This window comes from Drosophila novamexicana, unplaced genomic scaffold (assembly GCF_003285875.2).
Source record: "Drosophila novamexicana strain 15010-1031.04,08,12 unplaced genomic scaffold, DnovRS2.1 tig00001361-arrow-arrow-pilon, whole genome shotgun sequence".
NCBI classification, from domain to species: Eukaryota; Metazoa; Arthropoda; class Insecta; order Diptera; family Drosophilidae; genus Drosophila; species Drosophila novamexicana.
The window spans coordinates 350,125-377,015 of NW_020824852.1; the positions used below are offsets into that span (position 1 = coordinate 350,125).

A 26,891-nucleotide genomic window follows, 5' to 3' on the forward strand; every position below is an offset into this window, starting at 1 on the left:
TAACAGCGATATCCGATTAACTCGACCTATCGAAGTTTTAAATAAGCATGTATCGGATGACTGTAGAAGAAAAAAAGCACAATCACGGTGCTAGTATTTAATCGACTATCCGCCACAGCCAGTCGATAATTCTATTGGCGCGTCCAGCTGGCATTCAAATAATGTCGGCCAAATGTAAATTTAGATACGAAAAAAAAAAAGAAACAAATTTATTTAGCTTCAATTGAGGTGAGTATCTGGCATCAAAAATAACTTACAATGCGCAACATTTTATGCTGGGCTCACTAATTTTGTACTCATGGAGGTCACATAGAAATAGATAGAAATAGTCAATATAACTTGTAGTAAAAAAAGAAAAGAAAAAAAAAAACAAAAGCACACCAAACGTCTGAATGCGCCCACAAATTTATGCTAAATCCATGCGCTCACGCACCAAGCGCTCCCGACTCTCCTGCGGATTGAGCAGCACCTTCACCAGATGCTCCACCGTCGGCCGCTCGGCGGTGCAAAAGACCTTCAGCCCCAGGGATTCCAGAGCGCGCCGCGTGCTCGGCCCAATGGCCACCAGCTTCCATTGATCCGGCGCAATATTGTGGGCCTTAAAGTACTCATTCGCACAATTCACGCCGGAGGGTGAGAAGAACGCAAGAAACTCAATATTTTCAGCTTTCAGAGCACGCTCCATGCACTCGGCCAGCTGTGGATTGCACTTCGTCTCGTACACCTCGCAGGCATCCACACAGAAACCGTTCTCGACCAGCTTCGAGAGCAGCGTATCCGTTGCCAGATTACCGCACGGCAGCAGCAGCGGCAAGTTGCGCGACCCGTCGAACGTGTCCACAATGAAATCACCCAGATTGCGGGCATTGCCCGTCTGCTTGCCGTGCGTGAAGAGCTGCTGCAGCATGCTCATGGCCAGATTGTGCGTAACCTCGCCCACGGCATAGTTATGCAACAGCTTCCAACCGCCGGGCAGCTCGCCCAGCTGCAAAGCCTCGGCGACGGCCTCAACGCAGCGCGGACTTGTAAATATGATGCCCGCATATTTATCCGGCGTCCGGAGCTTGTCGCGCAGCTGATCAAGGTTCTTATAGCCGAAGCTCAGTGTCGGCACGAACAGCGGCTGAAAATTGTGTCCCAGCAAGGTCTCCGCATACACATCCGTGCTTTCCGATTCCGATTTGAAAATAATCACCGTCCGCTGCTGACTGCTCATCTTGCCAGCTTCTTGCCAAATTGTTGCCAAATTGTTGTCGCCGCTCTCAGTGTCCGTTGGCCCTCCACGATCCGCACGATCGATCGTTGCGTCTTGCTATATGCCGCCCGATTATATATAGTAACTGCATTCGTCTTGACTGCAGCTGCTAAGTTCTTTCTTTTCTTCTGTTTCGTTTTCTCCCTTACTTTTTACTTTATACTTTTTTCTGCTCGCGCGCACAGCTGTTTTGCCGGCCTGGCGCGGCGTTGCCACCCGTTCGGTTAGCTGCGCTGGCAACGCTGCCGTGCACAGTGGAGCGCATTCGAAGTGTTTGTGGGTTAAATGATACGATTTTTATATGATAAAATTTGCTTTTATTAACATTTAAATATTTATGTATGTATGTATATATAAATGTTTTAGGCAGTCTTTCTTGTTTTTTGTCTTAAATTAAGCGAAGTCTATAAATAAGTTGTTGCAGCAAATTTATTTATACAATTCATCAGACTATATATAAATGATTTAATATAAATGCATATATTTAATTTTAATGTCATTCAAAAATTCATTCAAATCTAGTTACATATATATCTCTAAAGTTTAACAATGTCCTGACTACAATAAATAGCTAACTACTTTCGCCTTCTACATAATGGCATATATATTCATAGTTCGTAAAGATATCTTTGAAAAATACGCGATAATAGCTGCTCAACATGTTCAATATAAAACTATATATATAAATTCCCTTTTGGGATAAACTTTACCATATTTTTAAAAGATATCTCTTACTCTAGATAAATGCCTAGAAATAGCCTATATAGTAAATTTATATATAATATCATATAGCGTCATAAATGCCTGAGTCGATGTAGGATAATAAGTCCCGTTAGCCTCGCGTTAGTTCAATTTGTTTAGTTCGTTTCCGTGTGTGTGTGTGTGTGCGCGTGTGTGTGTGTTTTGTGAAGTTTATTATTGAACCCGTGAAAAGATACCGTTAAAATTTAACTATGCGAAATAAACGTAAACTAGAACTAGAACGAAAACTAAATTGAAATCAATTCAAAACCGAATCAGCCATTGGTCTTCTGCGTGGCGACTCCGTTGCGGTCCATCCAATTGCGCAGCAAGTCGCCCGGACGATAATCGTTCTGGCTCTTGGCGGCTGCACTGCGTCCCAGTTCACTCTGGACGGCGTACGGCGAGCCAGGTGCCGGGGGCACGCGCAACTGACGCTGCTCCGGCCAGACAAAGTCGCGCATGACACCCGTTGGATTCAGCTGCTGCTGCTGCAGCTCTTGTGGAGCAGCTGGAAGTGCCCAAAACGGTTGCGGCATTGGCACATCCGGACGTGCCGCCAGATTGTTGTTGCCCAGCTGCGACTCAAAGCCGGACGATTGCGAGGAGGTGCGCGACAGATCGCGATTGTAGCTGCAGTGCATCAAATTGGCCGTGCTCGGCTCCTGCAGCAAGTCCGGATGCGCACTGGCGCTGGCAGCATTCACCCAGGCGCTGATGTCGCCATTCCGCTGCTGCTGCTGCATTTGCAGTCGCGGCGGGAACAGCAAATTGTTGGTGGAGCGCGTCATCGGACGCTGGTCGAGGCCAAAGCCATACGATGACTGCGGCCGCTGCTCCAGGCCCGTCGCATACACTGCACGCTGCCAGCCATTGGCACCTGGCTGGCCCAGATTCAACGCATCCGTGTGCTGCACGGCGGCATAGCTGCTGCGCCAGGCCTGCTGGTCCAAGCTGCCGGCCGCATACATGGGCGCCGGCGATGCCAGCATGCGATTGATGGGCGTATGCTGCGTGGACAGTCGCAGCGAATCCAGGGACAGCACCGACGGCGGCGGCGCCCCAACTACCGTATGGCTGCTGCCCTGCCCGCCGCCCAGCGAGCGCAGCTGCGGACTGCTGCAGCCGGAGCCAGGCAGCGAGAGATTGGCGGTGGTGTTGTTGGTGGCATTGCTGGCATTTTGACAGTTTAGTTGCTGGCTCAGCATGCTGATGGTCTCGTCGTCGTGGATGCACTCGTCCGCGCACAGCCGATGGAAGCTCTCGCCAGCGGACATTTGCTCCAGGCTATCGGTTTGCTTGCTGCTCAGCAGCAACATTGTCGCCACACTGCCCAGCAGCTGTAAATGGACGGGATTAGGACGTTGTTAGTTTCGTGTCAAGCACAAGAGTCGACTCTGACCGGCTGCCAGTTACCCTGCAGCCCATCGAGAGAGTGAGAGATCGGCCAGATCGGACCGTCGGACCACACGGAAAACAAAGAAACAAGTTGTCCCTTAAGATATAACTAGAAACTCTCAGTTTCAACGAGCTCTCCTTACTTATAAAAGGGAATTCTACGAATCTCACGAATACTTGACTTCCATTAGTTCTTTTTTCTATCTTATTAATAAGCGTATTTGGATAATTGAGGGTACTCACGATATAGGTAACGCCATCGATGGCCTCGACGAGCAGAAAGGAGCCCTTGGCATAGATGCTCCACAGGAGCAGCAGCACGGTGTAGCGTGTCAGTTTGAATCCGTATATTAAGTTGCTTATGAAACTGAGTCCCAGCATGGCATACGGATAGAGGCTGGTATAGCAGACGCTGAATGTCGCCTGGCCGGCCTGCGTCTGGTTCATGCCCACCGAGTAGACCAGCAGCTTGCCCAGAATGTTGGCGAACAGCAGCAATTTGGCGGCAAAGGGCTGCTCTGTGAGCAACTCGCCGGCATAGTCGAACAGCAGATGCAGCACGGTCAGCGCATGTGAATAGACAAAGAAGAAGGGCTTGGCCAATATGCCCAGCATGCAGCTGAACTGTTCGGGCGTTGCCGTCGGCAGGCTGCACACCAGGCACACAATGTTGATCAATGTCAGCCACTTCATCAGGCGCCGATAGCGTGCCAGGCGGCGTTGCTGCTGGGCGCGGGCGAGACGCTGGAAATGCGGCTGCTTCAGCAAGGCGGCGCCCTTCATTATGAAATTGAGAAACTTGGAGCCGAGCACCATTTTCTTTTTCTCATGCAGCACCTTGTTCACGTGCCGCTCACAGCTGGCGCACAGCCTATACCTTTGCTCCAGCTCGTTCCTGCAGCGGGCAAGCGGTATAAAACAAATCGTTAGTCAAACTATGCCCCATGCCAGAAGCTGGCCCAGCTGCTACTTACTGATACACCTTGAGCTCCTGGTCGTAGCGCGACTCGTGCCGCGGCTCAAACTGTGCCAGCTTCTCAATCTTCAAGCGCTGCGCCTCATTGCACTGCGCGCACAGTCCGTTCTCCTGCGGCGGCGTCAATCCATTCGCATAGTATGCATTGGCGCAGTGGCCATTTCTGGCGGCGCTGCTGCTGCCCCGCGAGCTGTTGGCGTCCGTGCGGCTGCTGCAGTCGCGCTGCGACAAGATGTCCCGATTGTAGTCGCCGTCCTTGTTGAAGCCATTGTACTGCTCGCAATCCGGGCAGGTCCAGCTGTTGCGCTGCTCGAACGGCACGCGCAGGTCCTTGTTGCAGAACCAGCAGTTGACCGTTATGTCGAAGCGTGAGCTGGTGCAGACATCGTTATTGGCGGCTTGAGTTGATGATTTCAGTCAACTTACCGCACATTTATGTAGCACTTGTAGGCCAGCAATGTGAGCACAAAAATGAGCGCCAAAAGTGGCACCGCTTTGGCGGCAAGCATCAATATCAGAGTTTGCATGTTGTTGTTGTGTGTGTGTGTTTTTTTTTGTTTGGAAAACTTGCGTTTCGTTGTTGCAATTTATGAATTTGATGCTCGACTTACTCTACTATCAACTACAACTGGGTAAATGTGACAAACCATGCGTTAGGGCCTATATATACATATATATGTATTAAAACAAAAACCGGGCAGTGACAGCGGCTAGCTCTAGTTATTCAATGTCAGTTTGTTTGAGATTTATCGTTATCGATAGGTTTCTGTGCTGCCAGGTATGCAACGCGCACAAAATCAGCACGCGCTAGGCAGCAAAATTGTGATGTTCTTCTTTTTGTTATGGTCACACACTACTTTAGGTGTGTGCAGAAGATTTTTGGCAGGCTCTCACATTAATGATATTAAATAGCTCAGTCGTATGTTTTCAGTGAAAAATAGAAAACACAAGTATTAGCTACCACATCACCATAAGCCGGCATAGCATACTAGTCCCGATAGTATCGATATGTCGCCTGGTCACACAGCCTTTGAACGTAGACAAGCGAATGTCAAACACGAACCGTGTGTTTTGTTGTTGTTGTATTTTGAAGCCGCTTGCACGTTGCACGTGTTAGTCGAAAATAAATTTGATTTATAACAAATATACAGCTGAAGCGTTTATTCATAAAACGGCCGCAAAATGCAGCACGACGATGTAAGTAGAGAGCGTAGAACTGAGTTACCCATTAATGACAATGTCTGCCCTCCATTAACGCACAGGTCGTTTGGAGCATCATCAACAAAACCTTCTGCTCGCACAAAGTCAAGTAAGTGGCATTGAATTCAATTTAATATTAGTTAGCATGTGTGAATACGCTGTTTTGCAGAACCGATACGCGCACCTTCTGTCGCCACGAGTACAATCTGACGGGCCTGTGCACGCGGCGCACCTGCCCGCTGGCCAACTCGCAATATGCCACAGTGCGCGAGGAGAAGGGCATCATTTATCTGTTTATGAAGACGGCGGAGCGGGCGCATATGCCCAGCAAATTGTGGGAGCGCGTCAAATTGTCGCGCAACTTTGAGAAGGCCATCGAACAGATCAATGAGAATCTTGTGTTTTGGCCAAAATACATGATAGCCAAGAATAAGCAGCGCTTCCTTAAGATCACACAATATCTGATGCGCATGCGCAAGCTGAAGCTGCGCCGCCAGAAGCTGATCGTGCCGCTCTCCACAAAGATCGAGCGACGCGAGGCGCGCCGTGAACAGAAGGCGCTCGTTGCGGCCAAGATTGATAATCATATCGAGAAGGAGCTGTTGACGCGTCTCAAAATTGGCACGTACAAGGATATCTATAACTTTTCACAGACGGCCTTTAACAAGGCGCTGGAAGCGGAGCATGTGGACGAGGACGATGAGCAGGAGGTGGAGGATGAGGAGGAGCGCGAACATGAGCTGGAAATGGAAGCGGATGCATCTGAGGACGAGGCACTCGAGCTGCGACGCGCGCTTAACGATACGGAAGAGTACGTGGAAGCGGATACCGATGATGAAGACGAAGACGAAGATGATGATGATGATGAGGCTGAGGCTGACTATGACAGCGATTCGGGCCAGCGCGAACAGGTGGAAATGGACAGCGATTTCGCCCAGTCCGATGATGATAATGATGATATTGAGGTAAAAATATGCCTGTTTGCTTTTAGCCCGCAAATTGGCAATTTGTCATACGTCGATGCTTGACTTACTTTATATTGACATTTGCATGTCATTTCGACTCTCGGCTTTGTTGTTCTTGTTATTTTCCTTTTCTCTTTTCTCATGCAAAATCATTGCACAATCCTAATTACCATAATTTGCAATGAAAACAAGACAAGCTGGCAACTCGCCTGCTCAAAAGCTCAAAGCACTTGTGTCGCCGGCCGGCGTCGCCGCTGCAGCGCTGTTGACGTTGACTGCGACTGCGGCGGCGGCGGCGACTTGCTAACTTCTAAAGCGTACAACATTGAGCGCCAGTCGACGAACGCGCGCGCGCGCATCTTGACTCCAACTCGAGTGATAAATTGCTATTAAACAGTTGAAAATTAACAGTGTAATATAACGTAAACATTTCACGCAGGATACCCAAGTGCCAGCCAAATCGACGAAGAAGCTGAGCGGCGACGCCAAGAAGAAGTCAAAGACAACGGCAGCAGCGGCAGCGGCAGCAGCAGCAACATCGAAGCGACGCAGCAAACCCAAACTGCAATTGGAATATGAAATGGAATATGAGGCTGAGGCTGCTCCAGCACGGCAAATGCGTCATAAGTGAGGTAGAATAAAGAACGGATAGAAGAAGAGAGTGCTAGAGAGCGCAACTAAATTAACATATACGTTTATTATTGTATAGATCTAATTAAATGTAATGCGATTAAGAACTTGAGAGAAATCTTTAAAACGAAAGAGATAGCCACAACGTTTGCATTTCAGTTTTCATGTGTGCGTGCGTGCGTGTGTGTGTGTGTGTGCGTTGTGTGTGGCCAAATACGGCATGAACTTGACATTGGCATCGCTGTTGTTGTTGGTCGAGATGGAGTCGCAACAGGTGCTAAAACCAGTTCTAAATATCACAACTAAATCGAATAGCGTAGCTTTTGCGTTTATTACATCAACTTGGCGGGCTAATTAAAAGTAATATACATGTATGTATGCAATTATTAAAACAAAAGCAAAAACAAAAAACGCACGCCAAGTTCAATGCAGCTGTGGCAACGCTGGCGCTGACGACGTCGACGTTGACGTCGACGCTGACGCTTTCCAAGGCCATTGCTGAGCCAGCTTCAGCGTTGCAGTTGCTTTTGTTGTATTTTTAAAGCTATTGTTATTTATTCTCGTTACGGGCTACTGAAGCTACTATCGCCAAAACGACCAAAGGTTCTATTTGTCTTAATGCACACACACACACACACACGCACGCACACGCACACGTTCAAAGTTGTCAACTGCCAGTTAACAGTTATTTTTATGATACCCTGCACTTCGCGGTTCAAACTGAAGGTGAGGCGAATCAGGCTAATCAGCTGAGTTTTCTGTTTGTAAATGTCAAAAACTTCATTTTCCACTTAATTTTGTACATTTTCTGCCGTAACATTCAAATAATTTGTTTAACTTATGAACAAATTACAAAGTTCAGCTCAAATACAAAGCGTTCAAAATTGGGCTAAGACTCGAGAGCGCATTTAGGGTCGTAATATATATATATATATATATATATATATCTATATATTTTTATTGCTTTCTGTATAATAAGATATATGCATGTCTATATAGATAGGAAAAGGCTTTCGGCGTCAATAAAATGTTTGAAAAATGCATCAGAAAATAAATTTTCCAAATTTTTTAACCGCAATTTAAGTTAAGAAAGATGGGAAAGACGGACTGGATGAGATGGGAAAGACGGACTGGAAAGATGGGAAAAACGGACTGGAAAAATGGGAAAGACGGACTGGATGGAATGGGAAAGACGGACTGGATGAGATGGGAAAGACGGATTGGAAAGATGGGAAAGACAGACTGGAAAGATTGGAAAGACTGACTTTGATGGGAAAGACAGACAGGATGGAATGGGAAAGATGGGCTGGATGGGATGGGAATTAACGAGTATTATCTAGTTGTGTATAATCCGAAAATCTGAGCATTAAAAGCTTCCGATGTTTAACTAACAATTGCAATACTAAAGAAAATACAAAATAAACTGTAGAAATCCGAAAAGCTGGCAAAGACAAATGTATGTTGGTTTTTCCAAAAGAAACGTTTTGAGCTTAGCAGACATTGAATACTCTACAATGCGAAGTCTTAGACGCTTAGCTGTGCCGCCCAATCAAATAGCATAGACAGCTTTTGTTGTCATTTGTATATATATACATATACATACATTATATTATCGTTACAATACAAAAAAATTAAGGTTCGCATTTATCATCATTTTGTAGAGCATTTGCCATTTGCCTTATGTTAGTTTGGAAATTGGAAAAGAAAATCCGCAAATACGTAATGTTTCGAGTTGTTTGTTGCAATTATTAATTAATTATTATTAGGCTTTTTTTTTTCGTTTCGTTTTTTCTCTTTTTTTTTATACAAAGAAATAAGTTTGAAACAACTTGATTCATTTGTGGATTCGCTTCTCTATTTCGATATTTTGTTGTTGCAGCTGCTGTTGTTGTTGTTGTTGGTATTTGGTTTGGGCTGATTTTGATTTAGGCATTCGGACTGAACGCGGCCTGGCGCAGCAGCACATAGATCTTCTCCTTGATCCAGTCCTTGTTGTAGGGCGCATATGTGTTGGTGCTCTTCTGATAGACCAAACAGCTAATGTCAATTAGTGTATCGATAAAGTCAAACAGCTGACTGATGTCATAGGTGATTGTCGGCGTGTTCGGGTTGCGCCGCTTCAGGTGCTCCTCATAGATCTTGCAGACGCCCTCCATGCACTCGTTGACGCTCTCATAGTCGCAATATGTGCGCGTCTCTGGACGTGCGCCCGGCTGCACCAGCAAAATGGTATGCGACATTTCTCTCTCTCTCTCGCTCTCTCTCTCTCTCTCTCTCTCACTCGCTCTTCCTCTCCCTCTCTCAGGCGCTTAGCTTCAGCACAATTGGCACACCAAACACAATCTGGCAACACAAAAATAAGCTTAGCATACACAGTTGCATTTGTTGATTTTCAGTTACTTACCGAAAAAAAAAACCAAGAAAAAATGATGTTAAATCGTTCGTTCTTGTTGTCTCCGAGACTGTGCAAATGTTTCGGGTACGCTGCTGCGACTGCACAAATTCTGAGAAAAAGAGCAAATTCGCAGAAAAGAATATAAATTAAATAATGCCAATTGCAATAGTATGGAAAAATATTATTAATTTTCTTGACATTGCCTTCAAAGCAATTGCAGTCAATCTGTCAGAGGTTGCAGCATGTTTTTCTTTCTCTCTCTGTCGCACTCTCGCTTTATGCTGCCATTGTTTTTGCCGCCAGCGCACACACACACGCGCACACATACGCAGACACTCGCGTATATACAAATGGACGCAGCAGCATACGTTTGGGCACAGCAGCGCGGAATATGTTGGGCTGCGCCTCTGCAAAAACAAATGCTGACGCAATAAGCTGGTAACTTACCTGATTGTCGGTGTATTATAATATTGCTTATAGTGTTTGTACTTTAAATGTTATAAAATCTTTACATTTCTCATGGCTTGCTTGGTTGCCTCTGCTGCTTCTTTCTACACAGTGCTGTCAAATGCTGCGCATCAGTGTTGGTGAATGCCGCTAGCCTGCTGTCTGGCAGCACCCGGCATGCGTTATTGGGCGTTGCCACCTAGGCGTTAAACAGCCAGTTAGACAGCTGATTTAAACTGATCGCCAGCCAATGGACCAATTGGAGAGCGGCGCCAGTTGCTTAGCGTACGGGGGCTGCGCAGCAGGCGTCATTCAGTAAAATTAAATTGCTGTTGTGTGTGAATTTGTGTGTGTTGTTTTTGTTGCTGGCTGTCGCAATGCTGCCGCATTGGGCAAGTGAAATGCAAAGTGAAGGCGCAGCCGCAGCCCAATGAGCTATGAATGTGGCACAAACATTTTAATTAAAAAAAATCACAAATCGTAAGCACAGTTAATTGTGTTTTCTTCCGTGTGCCCAGACTTCGTATATTCTTTTTTTTTTTTTTTGTGTCTTTCATTCTGTTTTGCCTATTTTCTTTGCCGCTGCGCGCTGCCGCGACGCGACGTACGCACGCGTGTTGAAAGTTTTGTTGTTTTTATAAATTTTTTGTTGTTGTACTGTGTGTTTGTGTGTGTGTGTTTGTCATAGCCGAGTGCTATGCGGCTGTTCTATTAGTTAATATTGTTATTTTTTTGATTGTGCACTGCTCAATGTTCTCTGCGGCCAATGGGAAAATCAAGGTGCTGCATCTTATTCAATTGCATTTACAATTCCAATTAGATTACAACTAATTGGAGTGTATTGTCTGTTGTTATTGTTGCAGTTGCCGCCACATGATACGGACGCAGCCGCCTCGTCCACGCTACGCTGTCGGCTGAATATACCCTTCCGCGATCTGCACTTTAATGTGGCCGATCATCGGCTCATACCCGTGCACGATGTTGTCTTCCTGGACGACATCGAGCGCAACGTTAAGCCGCTCATCTACAGGCCCGTGCTGGCCGACACTGTGATAGTGACGTCGACGCCGACGCCGACGTCGACGCCGGCGACAACGCTTGTGACGTCGCCGCTGCAGCCAGCAGCAGCAGCAGCAGCTGAGCAGCTGGCAGCCAACGGCAGGTGAGTGTAAATGTGTGCGTGTGTGTTTGGCCTTGAACTTGTTTATTTGCCTGACTTGTTGTGCCATCTTCTTCACACTTTTGCTAAGTGTTCCCCCCCCCCATCCAGCATTCATTCATCCATTTATCCATTCATCCATTCACTCATTCATTATTTCCAATTTCCAATTGATGTGACAGCTGCGCTAATTTTGTAATTAAGCAGCTAGTCGCTAAGTTGCCGTTAAAATGGATAAAAAGCTTTCGCACCAGGCCAAATGCATCTCCTTTATGGGTGTCGTAATTCAATTACAGTTATTTATCAAATTTAATTGATTTTAAGTTCTGCAAGGAACAGTTACCAATTCACGATACGGCTGTCCAATTGGAATCGACATTATTGTTATTATTGCGGTAACAATTATTATTCTTATTAGAAATATTTTGTAAAATTATTATTATTGTTATTATTATCATTATTGTTATTACGAATTTAATTTTATTCTTATTTTGTTATTATTATTGTTTTTTTTTTTTTTAAATATTATTGATGTATTATTTTTATATTGATTTATTTATTTATTTCATTATTACTTGTTTTTATTATGTCACATATAATTGAATGTAATTTAATCATAATTATTATTATTATACCCTGAACCCATTAAAAATAGGTAGTAATAGTAGTAGAAGTATATATATTCTTGATCAGTATCAATAGCCGAGTCAACTCAAGGATCTCAGAACATATAAGAGCTAGAGACTTGAAATTTTATATGTAGATGCTCCTGCGCAGATCGAGTTTGTTTCCGATAATCGATAACTTAATCCGTTTCCAAGCAATCGATAAAAATCGATATCGATATCCTGTTTTTTTTTGGCAATTTTGGTAAATAATAAGAGCTAGAGTCACCAAACTTGACAAATAGCTTCTAAAATAGAATATATATATGCATTTGATGTTGGAAGAAGAGGGTTCACGGTATCCCCTAGTCGGGACCCTAGTCGCGACTAGAACCTCTTACTAGTTATAATTAATCTTGTTCTTCGGAACAGCCTCTGCTTCTGGGCATCGCACCTGGTCTCTTTTAGTTTTTAGCTTTAATTACATTTTTATTTGTATTTTAATTAATACCAATTTGTAGCTCAATTACATTCTTAACACTTAACCATAAGCTAACTTTCGATTTGTAAGATCCAACTGGAGAAGCGGATAAATCGAAGCCAAAAGCGAGCTTAAAATCGAACTGTAGAAAACTCTTGTTGGATTCCGGGCTGGCCTTATCACGTTAGACAGCTTTCTTATCAGGCTGTTTGCTTTCCCATTTCAATTAATAACATTTTATTAACTGTTTGGGTTCACAAAGTCACGAAGTCACTGTGAAATCACGCTGAAACTCTGGCCTTGTCACCTCGCACTAATTAGTCATGTTTAACGAGCGTTTAAGTGTTGTCTCTTAGCCCCGTGCTGATAAGAGCTTGGGCACAGCTGATAAGGCCATGCACGAGCCGTTATCGTTGTTATCAACAGCATCGATGCGATTGCGACGTCACAAAATACTAAATTATTTCTAATTTATATGGGTAGCCCCATTGTTGCTGTTGCTGTTGTTGTTTTTCTCGCGTGACTCTGCACAGCTGGGGGCGAGTTAAGCACTTTTATAATATATTTATATGCATATAGATTCATTAAAATATATTTTTATAGGCTCACTTATGGTTTGTTGTGTGTGTGTGTGTGTGTGTGTGTGTGTGTGTGTGTGTTGTGTGAAGCATTACTCAGAATTCGCAACGTGGGTTGCTTAACAAATTATTACGAGTGTTTTCTTATTTCTATTGTTTTATTGTTTTATTCTTTTGTTTATGTTTTCTCTTTTTCTCTTGCTTGTTTTGTGGACATGGACTTGTTTTTAGTACCCTGTAATTTTTATAAGGAGCGATCTGTTTAAGAAAAGTCGGCTAAATATGATCTTCAAAGTTGCCATATTGCGATTTCAGTGTTGTAAAGATCTGCAAGCTGCCTTGTAGCGAATTCAGTGTTGCAAGATCCTTAAACATATTGGCATATTTCATTTGAATTGCACAGTTGCTTATTTGGGAATTCAGTGTGGAAAAATCCTTTAAACAATTTATTTTGACAGCTTACGTGGCTTCATTTTGAACTTAATTAACTATTTTAAAGATAAAGAAATAAAAATGAAAATAATAAATTATCTGGCCAGGGTATTTGTTCTAGCTGATATGTTAATTTTTGTCTTATTTATATTAGCTTAATAGCTGCCAATAGCTGTCAGCTTTAATTATGAGCACTTTTATTTTGTATTATAAATAGTTTTAAATTTTATAACACTGATTACAAAGATTGCGTTAGGTTTTCGCCACAGTTCGAAGGTTGTTTCTGTTGACACCTTTTAGTTGTTGTTGTTGTTGTATTTTTCTCACCGTTTTTCGGGTTTTTTTTTCGTGTCTATTCCGTTGTGCTTTTGCTTTTGCCATCCGTCTGTGTGTTTATCTTCGTCTTGCGCGTAATTGCTTCACTCAGCTGGCTGCCACAGTGACTGACAAGAGTTTGCGACGACGGCCTTGGCATTGGTTTTGTCGGCTTGTGACGTCATCGCGTCATCGACTCGTATGCATAATTGATATACAAATCGGTGTTGGGTTGTTTACGAGTTGCGAGTGCAACGGACCTTAATTAACATGCGCTTAAATAGTCATTCGAGTAATTCGAGTCATTCGCTGACATCAATAATTGCCATTAATTTAATTGCAACGCGACAGTTTAGACCAGTTTGTGCGTGGCCCCATCCTTTGTTTTAAATATTAAATTGCAGTTGCAAGTGACAATCGCATTGGCCATGTCAAAAAGTAATATTTATCTAATTAGCTTAAAACGTTCCAGAAATTGATTCATTGGCAAAACCAAATCAAGCACATTCATTAATATTTTTTTTCTCCATACTCATGCGTTTTTATTTCTAAACAAATTTCCACAAATACTTGAACTAATTATAAGGGCTTCTATTTTGAGTGCAGACCTCAAATTCTGCACTTAAATGATGATTCCGAAAAACATGACAATATGTTAGCAAAACTATCGATAGTTCTTATAGTTCGATAGTTTTCTTAATCGATATTATAATTCGTTTTGATTTTCTGCAGATTTCTGCTGGCGCAATCAAATGCAAGTATTATTTACATAAATTTGAAAAATTCTGATAAATCCCTGAAAACCAATTAAAAAAATCCTAAAAGATCGCAGAAAGACTCCGAATTTTGAATAGCAAATGTTATAGAAGGCATTCGCAAAGTTATTAATACAAATTAAATACTCTGTTTAATATTTAGATGGAAAACACGTATAATTATTTAAAATAGTCCCTTAAGACCAATTAAATAAATAAACAACCTTTGGAATTCATCGCAAAAAGTCTTCGAATATTAAAGAGCCAAGCGCATTAAACAGAAAATATTATAGCTGAGGAGAATTTGATCAAACTTATCGAAAGCAAGAAAATCTGTTAAATATTTAAACAGCAAATTATTACAAATGGATTATGAAACTAATTTAGTTGAATATAATCAAATCTTTGATCTCTCTTACGCCAACTGATTTGTATTAAAAAATACATGAGTTATTGTATAATATATGCATATGCCTATTTACATGTAATTGCAATCTTTGGTCTGCCGTAATTTTTGGAAAAATAATAAAAAGGCACAGGAAGAAAACAAACAGCAAAAGATAATAAGGAACGACTGCTTAATACTCTGTTCTGTAGTTGACGTTGGGTGAAGATGATAGTTGAATTGACATTATCTACTTACTTCTGCGAAAGTAAAAAAAAGCTTAATAAATTAAACAAGATATTGTTTCTTAAGAAAAACCGTTCACATTATTCCCAATGCACAAAATATGGAATTGCGGTATTTCGTTTTCTCCTATCTATCTGTCTATTTATCTATCAATCACTCTATCCTTCTATCTATAAATCCAACTGTATATCCATCTATCTATCTATCTATCTATCTATCTATCTATCTATCTATCTATCTACCTATCAATTGATCTATTAATCGATTTATTCATCTATCAATCTATCTATCTATCTATCTGTCTATCGATCTATCTATCTATATATCTATCTATCTATCTATCTATCGATCTATTTATCTATCTATTTATCAATTGATCTATTAATCGATTTATTCATCTATCAATCTAGCTGTATATCTATCTATCTATCTATATATCTATCGATATATATATTTGTAGATATCGATATATCTATCAATATTTATCAGTCTGTCTATATGTCTATATATCTATCTGCCTATCAATCTATCAATCTAATAATGTATCTACTGTGCATCGATATATCGATCTATCGCTTACCAATCCATCTATCTAATAGGAAATAAAGAAAAAACCCATAATTGGAAATACTTAATCTCATACTCTTGTATATATACAAAGTTTCCAACTATAGACAGACAACCAGAACGATAAATGAACAAGACCAATATACTCGTCTGCAATTTGTGAACAGGGTATGAAAACATGTTCAACTGGCTGCACACTCTGCGCCTTGGCATTGAAATGGCTCATTAAATGCGCGCGTTTTGCCTTTGTGTCTTGGCTCAGCTCATTTTCGATTTTATGGTTCTTTTGGCTTGCCGGCAACGCCGGAAACGCTGCCAAAGCGGCCGTCAAATGGCCAAACAGCCAAACAGTCGGCCAGCCAATAATTTTTAATCATTTTTTTTTCTGCTGCTGCTGTTTGCAAATAGCGAGCTAATAAGTCAGCTGCCCGCACGCGCTATGCCAGCTTCAAAAATCAATATATTTAGCAGCCAAGTGACCGACTAGTAGTTACCGTTTATCCTGCTCAGCAGCAAGTTCTTAACAGGCGAGACTGCGACTCTGCTTCTTTTCATACCCTGTATATGTAGGAAATGGTTAAAATTAACAGTTTTTTATTTGATGTATACTTGTATTTTCTTTGAAGCAAAACCAAAGACAAAGGTCTGTAGGCTCTCGCATAGCACAAATTAAAAATATTTCACTTTTTGAATAGCTCTTTCATTCTACAAGATTGTAAGATACTAATTTTTAAAGCTAGAGCCCTGCCATTTGGTATATACACAATTTCTGTCTGCGAGATTTAGCCACTGAAAGTTTCATTAAGATCGTAGATAATCGAGAACGTGTTTCCCATAGTGTGGTAATAAGGGAAGAAGAAGCACAACCGCTGAGAAAAGGTGAAGTAGAGAAGGGAGCTAGGGTGCTTGGAACGGCAGCTTGGCCTTGGGTTCAGGGTATCTCCTAGTCGAGCTCACCCGTCCGAACCACTCTTACTTGCTTTTTTTCTTCTCTTGGCTTCCATATTGTGCCAAAATTTATTTCTTAAATCATTTTTCGGTTTATTATATGATATTTATCGCATTTGAAATGGAGGGAGGGAAAAACAGAATCGGAAATTTTTATTTATTTATATGATTATTATTTATCTAAAAATCAGTTCTTGGGAAATCTAAAGAGCACGGGCTCGAGTCCTCACGATAGTTTGCGGCTGTTGCAACGGCTCAAGTCCAGTTTTGTCAGAGCTAGTTCAAATATGTTTGGAACCAGATTATAATAATTATTTAAAATAATTAAGAAAGGACGGTTATCTTCGGCACGCCAAATATGAAATAATTTGCAAGGCTTGCAATAGATGTTGTTACTACACAAACTATTTTTACCGTTTCCTCCATATAGCCATATAATATAGTAGTCCGATTATGAGATGATTTTGTTCATATGTAAGAGGCAATGTAATATAAGTGTTTGTCCTGAATGACTGATTGGTAGCCTTAAAAAGTCTATACAGACATAGGTCAAATTTCATCTGGTTTCCTAGACGTTTGACTCTGTGTTCATGCTGTGGCGTCTAGATCAATTTGGCATCAGAATCTGGCAACTTTATTCTTATTTTTAGGCCATGTCGGATTTACTCCAAACTTATATTCTAAGCTCTCCATAAAAATTTAATGAATACGTGGTAAATGGGCGGAAAACGATTGTATGAAAGTTTTTTGTTTACCTTCCGATTGGTTTCAAACTAACTTTCGACTTAGCTAACTACTTATCACGGGGTAAGCCGGGCTATGCCCGCTAGTATAATATATAAGCTCCAAGGTGTCGGAGACACATTTCGTGACCAAATTATGGCACCCCGTAGAAGGGTGTAAATACAATTAAACTCAAAATAATTATATAACAATTTCATACTTTTACATTCATTCAAATTAAAACTGAAAGCACAAAGTCCAAGAGCGTGGTGGAAAGTGTGAGGCAGGTGAAGGGTGCTGAGCACGTGTATCTTTCTATGCGGAAACAACAAACTTGCAGAAAGAACTAAGCTGGTCGCTTGAAGCGTGCTTTTTGTATCTGGAAGATACTTTTGCTGTTTTTATTTTTTTGGAGTTTTTCCATTTTGCGATTTTTATTGTCTAAAAGATACTTTTGTAGATTTTTCATTTTCGTATCTTAAAGATACTTTCACAGTTTTTTTATTTTTGCATTGGAAAGATACTTTTGTATCTGTTTGAATCTTGTACTTGATACTTGGATATCTGAAAGATACTTTTGAATTTTTGATTTTTGTACCCGAAATGTAGTTTATTGGATTTTTATATCTAAACGATAATCTTGAAGTTTTTTTGTTTTTTGTATCGGAAAGATACGTTTACATTTTTTAATGTGAATTTTTGGTTTTTGTATCTGAAAGATACTTTATTTATTTTTGTTGGTTCTTGAAAGATACTTTTAATTTATTTTCGTTTTTGTATCTGATAGATACTTTTTCAGCTGTCTGATTTTCGTATCTGAAAGATACTTTCGCAGTTAATGCGAATTGGCTTAACGCATGAGCTTCACAGGCAGGCAGGTGCACAGAGTGCTCGTTGCTACACAGTGTCGCCCCCAAAAATCGCTGACCCCATTTAAAAAACAAACAAAAAGTGAAAGAACAAAAAAAAGTGCTTGCTTTATATCTCAGTGTTGCTGCTAATTGAATTAACAGCGAAAAATCACCTGGCGGCCTTTTCGAAGCCCCACAACAAGTCAATTGGCTGCTTTGGCCGCTTGCTGCCAACTGGGGACGCACTCGCAGCGGCAATTGCAGTTTTGAATGCGTTCGGTGAAAGTCTCCAGCTGTGGCAGTGTCTGTGCCTGTGTCGAGTATCGTGTTGGGATTGAATTGGTCCATTATTGATTGTCTCGTGTCAACCACGACTTCTTGTGCCTTTTTTTTCTTGTTAACGATCAAGTGTTGTGTGTGTGTGCGTGCGTGCGTGCGCAAGCGTAAGCAAAGTTAAAGCTAGCCAAAGATAGTAACCATGCCGGAGCGCATCATTAGCCAACGTGATCTGGACGAGATTGAGATCGAAAGCGACGAGGAGGATGAGGAGCTCGAACAGGGTGTCGGCCTGCCGGTACAATCGATACGCAGACGTGCTGCCGTCTCACCGGATAATAATGCCAGACGCCGCATGGGCGCTGCTGACCATGGTGGGCGTGGCAGCAGCAGCAACATCAGCCATACGAACGGTCCACAAAGCCGCGAGCGTAGCCGCGAGCGCTTCAGCAGCAGCAATGCCGCCCGGGAGTCCGAATTCTATGACGATGATGATGTCGATGATGATGGGCGACGGGATGGCGACAACGTTGGCAGCGACGATGAGGATGACATTGAAATGGTGGACTAGTAAGTTCTGACCTGACGCATGTTTGGAAACATTTTTAATTTAATTAGCCGCGGCGCGTGTGTGTGATTACGTGGGTGTGCGTGTGTGTGTGTGTGTGTGCGGCAATTCTATGGCCGTTTTTTGCTCATTTTTTTTTGTCGCAACTCTTATGATTTGCACTATTTATGTTGTTTTTGGTGCTTGTGCTGCTTCTTCTAGTGTTGCTCCCATTTGCTTATTCGCTCATTTTGCACGAACCCAAAGCCACAACCAGGCCCACAACCATGCCCACGCCCACGCCCCCCATCTTCCCCATTTGCCATTGCACGTTCTTTCCCTCTGGCCTTCTGTGCGGCATTTTCATGGCTTTTTTGTGTCTGCACCGCGCGCGCATTTCAATTAAAAAAATTTTCTTAAATGGATTTTCTTAATTCCAGAAGCGCGAAGGTTCAATTTTTTTTTTCCTCTTTTTATTTGTATATATCACTAGTGCGCTTAGTTTAAGGTTTTAAATTTCAAACGCTGGAGATTAGTGGGACTTGTTGGTTCTTTGAGGTCGCTACTGCTGATTTTTTTGGCTTTTGCCAACTATTTGCAATCTAAATGTTCTTTTTATTCAATTCACTTAAGATTCATTTAATCACTCTCTCTAAGGTCGCCTAGGTTTATAAGCATTGCTCAAGGCATTTGAGAGCTAAACTAGAACAAGTTGGAGGGCATTTTGTGACAGTTAAACTGAAAAACAATGCATAATGAAAATAATATGAATAAAAACGACTCCGAACTAGTCTGTAGTTTCATCAAAATGTCATCTGAAGTCTGAAAAATAGTCTAAAAATCAGACTTTTTAGTTAGTCAGACTAGTTAGTTTTAAGGTAAACGCAGCTCGGAATTGTCTGTGTACACTTTACATGAATGTGCATACCAAAGTCGATAGCTCTAGCTTCTATTATCTTTGATGTATGCATAACATATATGGTGATTATGAAATACCCTACCTTTCTTTTCAATGGCCTCTTTATTCAGCATCTACCCACATGCTCTGATAGCCCTTTAGCCCACATACACATATGCAAACAATTTTCTTTCAATTTTCTATTTTATCTCAGTTTACGTTTTCTTTCTCCAAGCCTCTCCATGCTCCTCCTGGGTTACTTATTTAACAGTTACACTTTAATATTTGTTGGTCTGCATGTGGTTCTGTGGCCAACGCATTCAGAGTTCCGCTTCCGACAGAGACAGACAGACAGAGAGAGAGAGAGAGAGAGAGAGAGAGAGAGAGAGAGAGAGAGAGAGAGAGAGAGAGAGAGATAGAGAGAGAGAGAGAGAGACAGAGAGAGAGAGACAGAGAGAGAGAGAGAGAGAGAGAGAGAGAGAGAGAGAGAGAGAGAGAGAGACAGAGAGAGAGAGAGAGAGAGAGAGAGGCATGAGACGTTTATTTATTATTCCTTGGAAAATCTCAAGGTTAGCCAAAAAAAATGGCAGCTGGAAAATGGCGAACGTTAAAAAGCAAAAAGCTAAAAAGCCAGCGACTAATTTGTCACTTTCGCTGGCACCTAGCAAAAATGTTTGCCTACTTTAAGGCGCGACCAGAGATGCGCTCGTGATTGCCATTGGAAATGTGCTTAGATAACTTCGATAACTTATTTATCGAAACACAAATGAAGTAAAAGGTTCATCTGAAACAGAATTGTCAGACTAGAGGAATACCTTCAATGTATTTTATTTGAAATTGGACGACAAAGTAAAGAAAAACAAAAACTCTTCTAGTGAAAATCTTGCAAATTAGTTTATGGAATCTTTTCAAAAACGATATACTATTTATATATTATATCTTATGATACAATATAAAATATATGGTACATAATATATAATATATAAAGTAAAATATATAATATATAAAATATTATATAAATATATAATATATATAATATGTTTTTATTTTTCTTTACATTATTTAATCGAAGATTGCTTATTTAGTTTTTATACCCTGAACCCATTAAAAATGGGTATAAGGGTATATTGTATTTGTGCGAAAGCTAAATGCAGAAGGAAGCATCTCCGACCCCATAAAGTATATATATTCTTGATCAGCATCAATAGCCGAATCGATCTAGCCATGTCCGTCTGTCTGTCCGTATGTATGAACACAAGGATCTCAGAACCTATAAGAGCTATAGACTGAAATTTTAGATGTAGGTGCTCCTAGTGCCTGCTCAGATCGAGTTTGCTACCGATAATCGATAACTTACTCCGTTTCCAAGCAATCGATAAAAATCGGTATCGATTTCCTGTTTTTTGGGCGATTTTGGTAAATAATAAGAGCTAGAGTCACCAAACTTGACATATAGCTTCTAAAATAGAATATATATATGCATTTGATGTTGGAAGAAGACGGTTCACGGTATCCCCTAGTCGGGAGCTCCCGACTAGAACCTCTTACTTGCTTTTTATATAATTTGGATAATATTTTAAATAAGCTTCCAAAAATTTTTATGAATATTTTAATTCAATTTATTTTTTTTTCCTTTACATAATTTAAAGAATAGTTTTTGTGAAAAACAGGTATTTCATAATTTTTATTTTTGTATTATTTATTATCTTAGTTTTTTTTTATATAATGTAGACTATCTTCCTTAAGTAATATTCCATGTATTTCATTATTTTTTTTATTAATTTTCATTTAATTTTATTCCTTTTCATTGCTTGTTATTTGCTTTTTTTGGTATTCTCTTGCATTTTGTTTTATTTGTTGCCCCTCTTTCTTTGCGACACATCTCTTTGGGTGTAAAACGGGACGCGAAATACATTTCAGCATGTTACCAGAGACACCAGTTGCCAGAGTCACCCGTCACCAGTTACAAGTCACCAGTTACCCGTCACCATTTAGCAGGCGGCGATGGTACAAAAGGTGGATTTTACGGCCTACCTCACATTTTGGGGTTCACTTTTTGTCATGCTGTGGGCGCTTAATTAAAATTAATGAAGTACGTTGGCTTTTTATCCTTTTGCCAGGCCGAAAGCTACATTCTCACCAGCCTACTACCCAGCCCCGACCCGAGTCCATCCGTTACACATTCTCCATTCACCCTAGCCAAGTATTTACCATTCTCCAGATGATGCCGTTGTAAATATTTGCGACTGACTTTATTTTAAGTCTGTTAATTGAGCGGCAGCTGCCGCGTTGGACTCTGTGTGTGTTTTTGTGTGTGTGTGTGTGTGTGTGTGTGTGTGTGTGTGTGTGTGTGTGTGTGTGTGTGTGTGTGTGTGTGTGTTGTGAGTGTGCGTGCAGACACACAGTGCGTCTGTCATCTTGATAATATAGTGCTTTTGGCAGTTAAGATGGACTCGGTTAATAAGGATTAAGCAAAAGAAAAAACTGAGTACTAGACACAATGATTGACGAACTGATTGACAAACTGACAGACAGACTGATTGACGAACTGATTGATATCTTAGGTAACTGACTTACTGATTGACTGATTGATAGATGAACTACATGACTAATAATTTGATTGATTGAATGAACTTGATTGATTGATTGACTTATTGATTGACTACTGATTGACTTATTGATTGAGTGACGAACAAATTGATTACAAAAAAAAAATAATAATGACCAATTGACGTATTGATTATTAAATTGATTGACTGACTTGATGATTGACAGGACCACAGATTGACAGCCGTTCAATCTTTGAGCGTCACAGCAGTCACTTTTTTTCAATACATCTTAACCTATTTGGGCTTCATTTCACTTTGAGCAATTTATCATAATTTAAAAGAAATTTAATTTCTTGTGGCATTTTTATTGCGCTTTACTGCTATCACCATCAAAATGGGCTGTACCCAGCTGCAAATGAAAGCAAGCAAAAAGCTGTCTGCTCTCGTTTTACACCACGAATAAACGGAACGTTGAAATTGACCCGAAAAACGCATTCCATATGCACACACGTGCGGCTCCATGTGTGTGTGTGTAAGTGTGTACTTGTGTGTGTCTCTTATCTTACTGTCGCAGTGATAACATATGAAATATGCATAACATTGTAGCTACACAAAATTTATGCATATTGGGCCAAGTTAAGTGCCCCGAGTGCTGGTAAACGAAATAAAGTTAAAAATACTTAAATTGATAAAAGTGCGAGAGAGAAATAGGATTAGGTATCCTGCTGGATATGTTATGTTAATGGAGTGGTTAAATATGAATGAAAATAATAACAGATAATTATATGACAAGTCAGCTCGATATTATGTATCGGAATATATATATATATATATATATATAGAAGCTGGACTGATTGGAGGGAGATCAGCGCAAAGCCCAAGCTATAAGGCTAAGAAGGGGCTCGCTTAGGCGAGTTTTGAACATCTACACCCTAAACTGTGGAAAATTGGTGGAAATTCGTTGTCTGAAACTTTTTTGCTGACCGAGACGTGTTTCACGCTTTTCGCAAATTTCACGCCTCTTGAATGGAAAAAGCGAGTGAAAGTGCAATTGAATTTTCGGCTCTATGATCACTTTCAAAGCTCCATAAAGCTTAAGATTAAACAAGGATTTCAAGGATTTTATAAGTCAAATGAAAAGCTAAAAAAGTTTTGTCTTAAATTTAAAGAAGAAACAACCTGGGCCTGGCAAAGCCGGGCAATATCTACTGCCGGTATATACTTTCTTAAGTGTCCTATATTCTCAGTCAATGCTAATTCCAGGCTTCTATTCAATCTGCTTAGCCCATTGTCCACGATGAGAATATAAATGAAAAGCCCGTGAAATATTATGATTAATTGAATCAAATTAATTGCAGGCAAAGCTTGAACCCCAACAAAGGGAAACTTTTGAAATAGAATATAAAACAGATATTTGTAATAATATATAATACCATAGAAAAACTTCCTTTGACTAAATTGTCCGAAAATGTGAACTTTACCTGACATCCAAATGGTTTTACTATGCCCCAGCTGCTACACAATATCAAAAATGGAATGTTGAAGGTAGTGTGCAGCAATCGTGCTTAAAAACTCTATCCTTGGCCAGATACTTGCGTCACAGACATATAAAGCAAAAAGGTTACTGCCGCATTTAGTTGCAGCCAGCCGAAATGCATGCAACGTGGGGCACCTTTAAATATGCAAAATGCAGCCCGATGCCCAAACCAAAAACTTTGATATAAATGCCAGCAACAGAAACAAAAGTAAGAAATAACATTTTGCAATATTGCTGCATCAACTGCAACAACAGCAGCAGCAGCAGCAGCAACAAAAACAACAATAATAAAACTGTAGCTTGCTACAAAAATTTGAAGTAAATATGCGCTTAGAAATTGTTGCCAAACAAAGCCAAGAGCGTCAAATACTTTGCTGCATCTTTTCTTTGACTTCACCAAGTGTGCTAAGCTATGTGTGTTAGTGTGTGTGTGTGTGTGTGTGTGTGTGGCTGCTGTGCGTGTGTGCTTACTGGCCTTTGCAAATGCCTCACACATTTCTGGCTACTGGAAAAATATTCGATGCCCGCAGCGAGCACGCTTTAGCCTTCAGCTCTCCGAAGCTACAATTTTATTTTTCTTGATTTTCCTTTGCTTGTCTTACCTTATAAAGTTGTGCGCTAATGCATTTTAAATCAAGACCGGGCAAACCGGGCTTCAATCGAACCGAAACGGAACTGGATATATAGAAAAAACAGCCACAACTTGAACTATTTACCATATATAAACCTGGGTTCAAATAAAACTGTTTTTTGAATATTTCCAAATTTTTTTTTAAATTTTTTTTACATTGCTTCAACAATATTTTCTCTGTATAGGAAAAGTATTAGTTAACTATATCTGATAAACAATATCCCAATAAAAATAATCTGAAATCTTTTATATGAAAGCCAGACTCACAACCGAACCTTATGTCCAGGCTTTGCTTTTTACTCTGAACTCTGAACCGAGCCAATCATAAATTTAGTTTGCCCTGTAGACATTTTATATGATTTATTATCTAAGAATACAATTCCATGACACACTTAATAAATACCCTATTTGTAACAGGCAGCAAGAATCATCTCCGAATCCATAAGGCATATGTATTCTTGATCGGCATCAATCGCCAAGTCGATCTAGTTATGTCCGCCCGTATACCGGACCCTATAGTTTGTAGAATATTATAAACAGATCAAGTGACTTTCACTTGTGTTGGTAGCAGCAGGATCAGGGCATCATCTAGCCGGGCACTCCCGACTAGAGCTCGCTTTCTGGTTTTGATTTGAACTTTAGGCATATATTGGCATCGCCAAAGACCAATACAAATGTGTGCTAAAGTATTTTCTCGTCAAGCTTTGCAGCAAAGCATATTTTAAACTTTTAGTCTTCTCACAGATCTTGACAAGCAGCTGCTAGATGGGTTTTCTATGCAACCCCCACACACAGACATTCACGGCAAAATGAAACTCTAAGTGAAATTGGCGTGTAACTAACTTTGGCACGTTGACAACTTAATGCCCAATTCCAAAACTATCCTTTAACAGACAACAATATTTCAATTGCACATATATTTTTAGTGTGGCGACATCTAGCGGTGGTACATTTGCATATTTTGATGCATAACATTTACTTTTTTAGGTAATTTGCTAAAAGCAAATTTATATTTATACATTCTTTGAATGCTTTTCAATTAATTTGCCCTGTCAGTCAGTGCGTTTGCATAAACGCCTCGATAAATATCGATTTTAAACAAAAGTTCATTTCAGTTAAGTTTATTTTTTCACCAAAATTTGATAAGTTTCCTTTTTTTTTTATATAGTATACAATAGCTTGAAGGTAGCTTAGCTTAGATATTTACAGATAGTAGGTGGCCTATGTATATGTTTATTTTGTTTGGACTAGACTATTTTGTTCGGGATCATTTTGAAGTACATTTAAAGAAAATGTTTTCTTGAGAATTTACAAAAACGATAATATAAGTATATCTTTAATACGTCGAAGATTTAATACTCTTGTAGACATTTGCCCTTTGCAGATGTGTGAGAATAGTGAAGCTCGTTAATGCTGAATTCGATAAAAAAATATTTGGGAAATCATATAGTTATCCGATCTGACTAGTTCCGATATATGCACTGGCTGCAACAGAAAGACGGACCTTTTCCTTTAAAGCTTTTCCTTTAAACTATGTTTTCGATTGTTTAAGTGACATACATTTATATATATATATATATATATATATATATATATATATATATATATGTGTTTTTTTAATTTATCTAATATTCCTTTATCTTGTTTCATTTCAGCGACACGTGAGTAGCTCGAGAATATTTCGCCAAATATGTCATTTAATTAGAATTCGAATACTTAATACCAGGTATTTGCACTTTAAGTTAATTAAAATGCCAACCAACGAATTTGTGGTCTGCTTAATAAATACGATACGTCCGCGAGGCCGACCCGCAAATAATTGAATTTACTAAAAGCACATGGCAAATAACCGACAACGATTTAAAAACGAATTGTATAATTACCATTATAATTAATTAAGCACTGCGCAAACAGCCTTAATGAAAAATTCAAGCGTTTCATCCGAATAAAGGCTTACCTTTGCAGGCTCCAAATGCTCTCATTTTTGCCGAAAATATAATGTGATTGATTCTTGATGACTAGAAAAGTTTTTACTTAACTGAACTCTTAGGTCTGATTTAATCTGTGATAGTTTCTTAATATGTTAGTCCTATAGCTAATACATTTGAATTTTATGGGCATCGATAAGTATCGATAATAATCCGATTAAAGAGGAGTCTAATCAACCTGATTTATTATATCTTGTATCTAACATATTTTTCAGCCGAAAGAAGTCATTTTTTTTAAATAAAAAGTATCGAAAATAATCAACTGGGCTTAATTTCTCCCATATCTAATACATTTTTCATATGAAAGATGACAGAAGAATCGTTTTTAATAAGCATCGATAAGTATCGATAATAATCTGATCAAAGAGGCGTTCAATCAACTCTATTTATTATATCTCGTATCTAACATACTT

The 26,891-nt window shown here is 40.2% G+C and overlaps 5 protein-coding genes across 6 annotated transcripts; 2 read left to right on the top strand and 3 right to left on the bottom strand.

Moving 5' to 3' along the window:
• Positions 1 to 199: 199 nt before the first annotated feature.
• On the bottom strand, positions 200 to 1,463 carry LOC115767290 (uroporphyrinogen-III synthase). The gene has a single exon (XM_030711522.1). It carries the CDS (start codon positions 1,214 to 1,216, stop codon positions 407 to 409), a length of 810 nt encoding a protein of 269 aa, XP_030567382.1. The 5' UTR covers positions 1,217 to 1,463; the 3' UTR covers positions 200 to 406.
• Positions 1,464 to 1,748: 285 nt separating this feature from the next.
• LOC115767283 lies at positions 1,749 to 5,201 on the bottom strand. The gene is made up of 4 exons (XM_030711514.1): positions 4,797 to 5,201; positions 4,369 to 4,743; positions 3,638 to 4,289; positions 1,749 to 3,336 (listed from the first exon to the last, which is right to left on the bottom strand). The coding sequence occupies exons 1-4, from the start codon at positions 4,895 to 4,897 to the stop codon at positions 2,272 to 2,274; spliced, it is 2,193 nt and encodes a 730-aa protein (XP_030567374.1). The 5' UTR covers positions 4,898 to 5,201; the 3' UTR covers positions 1,749 to 2,271.
• Positions 5,202 to 5,433: 232 nt separating this feature from the next.
• LOC115767284 (protein MAK16 homolog) lies at positions 5,434 to 10,948 on the top strand. 2 transcript variants are annotated; one of them, XM_030711516.1, is made up of 5 exons: positions 5,434 to 5,567; positions 5,633 to 5,679; positions 5,740 to 6,535; positions 6,975 to 7,167; positions 10,871 to 10,948. In XM_030711516.1, the coding sequence occupies exons 1-4, from the start codon at positions 5,553 to 5,555 to the stop codon at positions 7,164 to 7,166; spliced, it is 1,050 nt and encodes a 349-aa protein (XP_030567376.1). In that variant the 5' UTR covers positions 5,434 to 5,552; the 3' UTR covers position 7,167; positions 10,871 to 10,948. The 2 variants fall into 2 exon arrangements, with proteins under 2 accessions (XP_030567376.1, XP_030567375.1); XM_030711515.1 differs by lacking the exon at positions 10,871 to 10,948 and having other exon boundaries at positions 5,440 to 5,567; positions 6,975 to 7,297.
• Positions 8,752 to 10,116, bottom strand: LOC115767288 (protein enhancer of rudimentary). Its single transcript, XM_030711519.1, has 3 exons — positions 10,008 to 10,116; positions 9,570 to 9,669; positions 8,752 to 9,508 (listed from the first exon to the last, which is right to left on the bottom strand). The coding sequence occupies exon 3, from the start codon at positions 9,403 to 9,405 to the stop codon at positions 9,091 to 9,093; it is 315 nt and encodes a 104-aa protein (XP_030567379.1). The 5' UTR covers positions 9,406 to 9,508; positions 9,570 to 9,669; positions 10,008 to 10,116; the 3' UTR covers positions 8,752 to 9,090.
• Positions 10,758 to 26,475, top strand: LOC115767273. The gene is made up of 4 exons (XM_030711504.1): positions 10,758 to 10,787; positions 10,871 to 11,169; positions 26,146 to 26,151; positions 26,196 to 26,475. The coding sequence occupies exons 1-4, from the start codon at positions 10,758 to 10,760 to the stop codon at positions 26,311 to 26,313; spliced, it is 453 nt and encodes a 150-aa protein (XP_030567364.1). The 3' UTR covers positions 26,314 to 26,475.
• Positions 26,476 to 26,891: the final 416 nt, after the last annotated feature.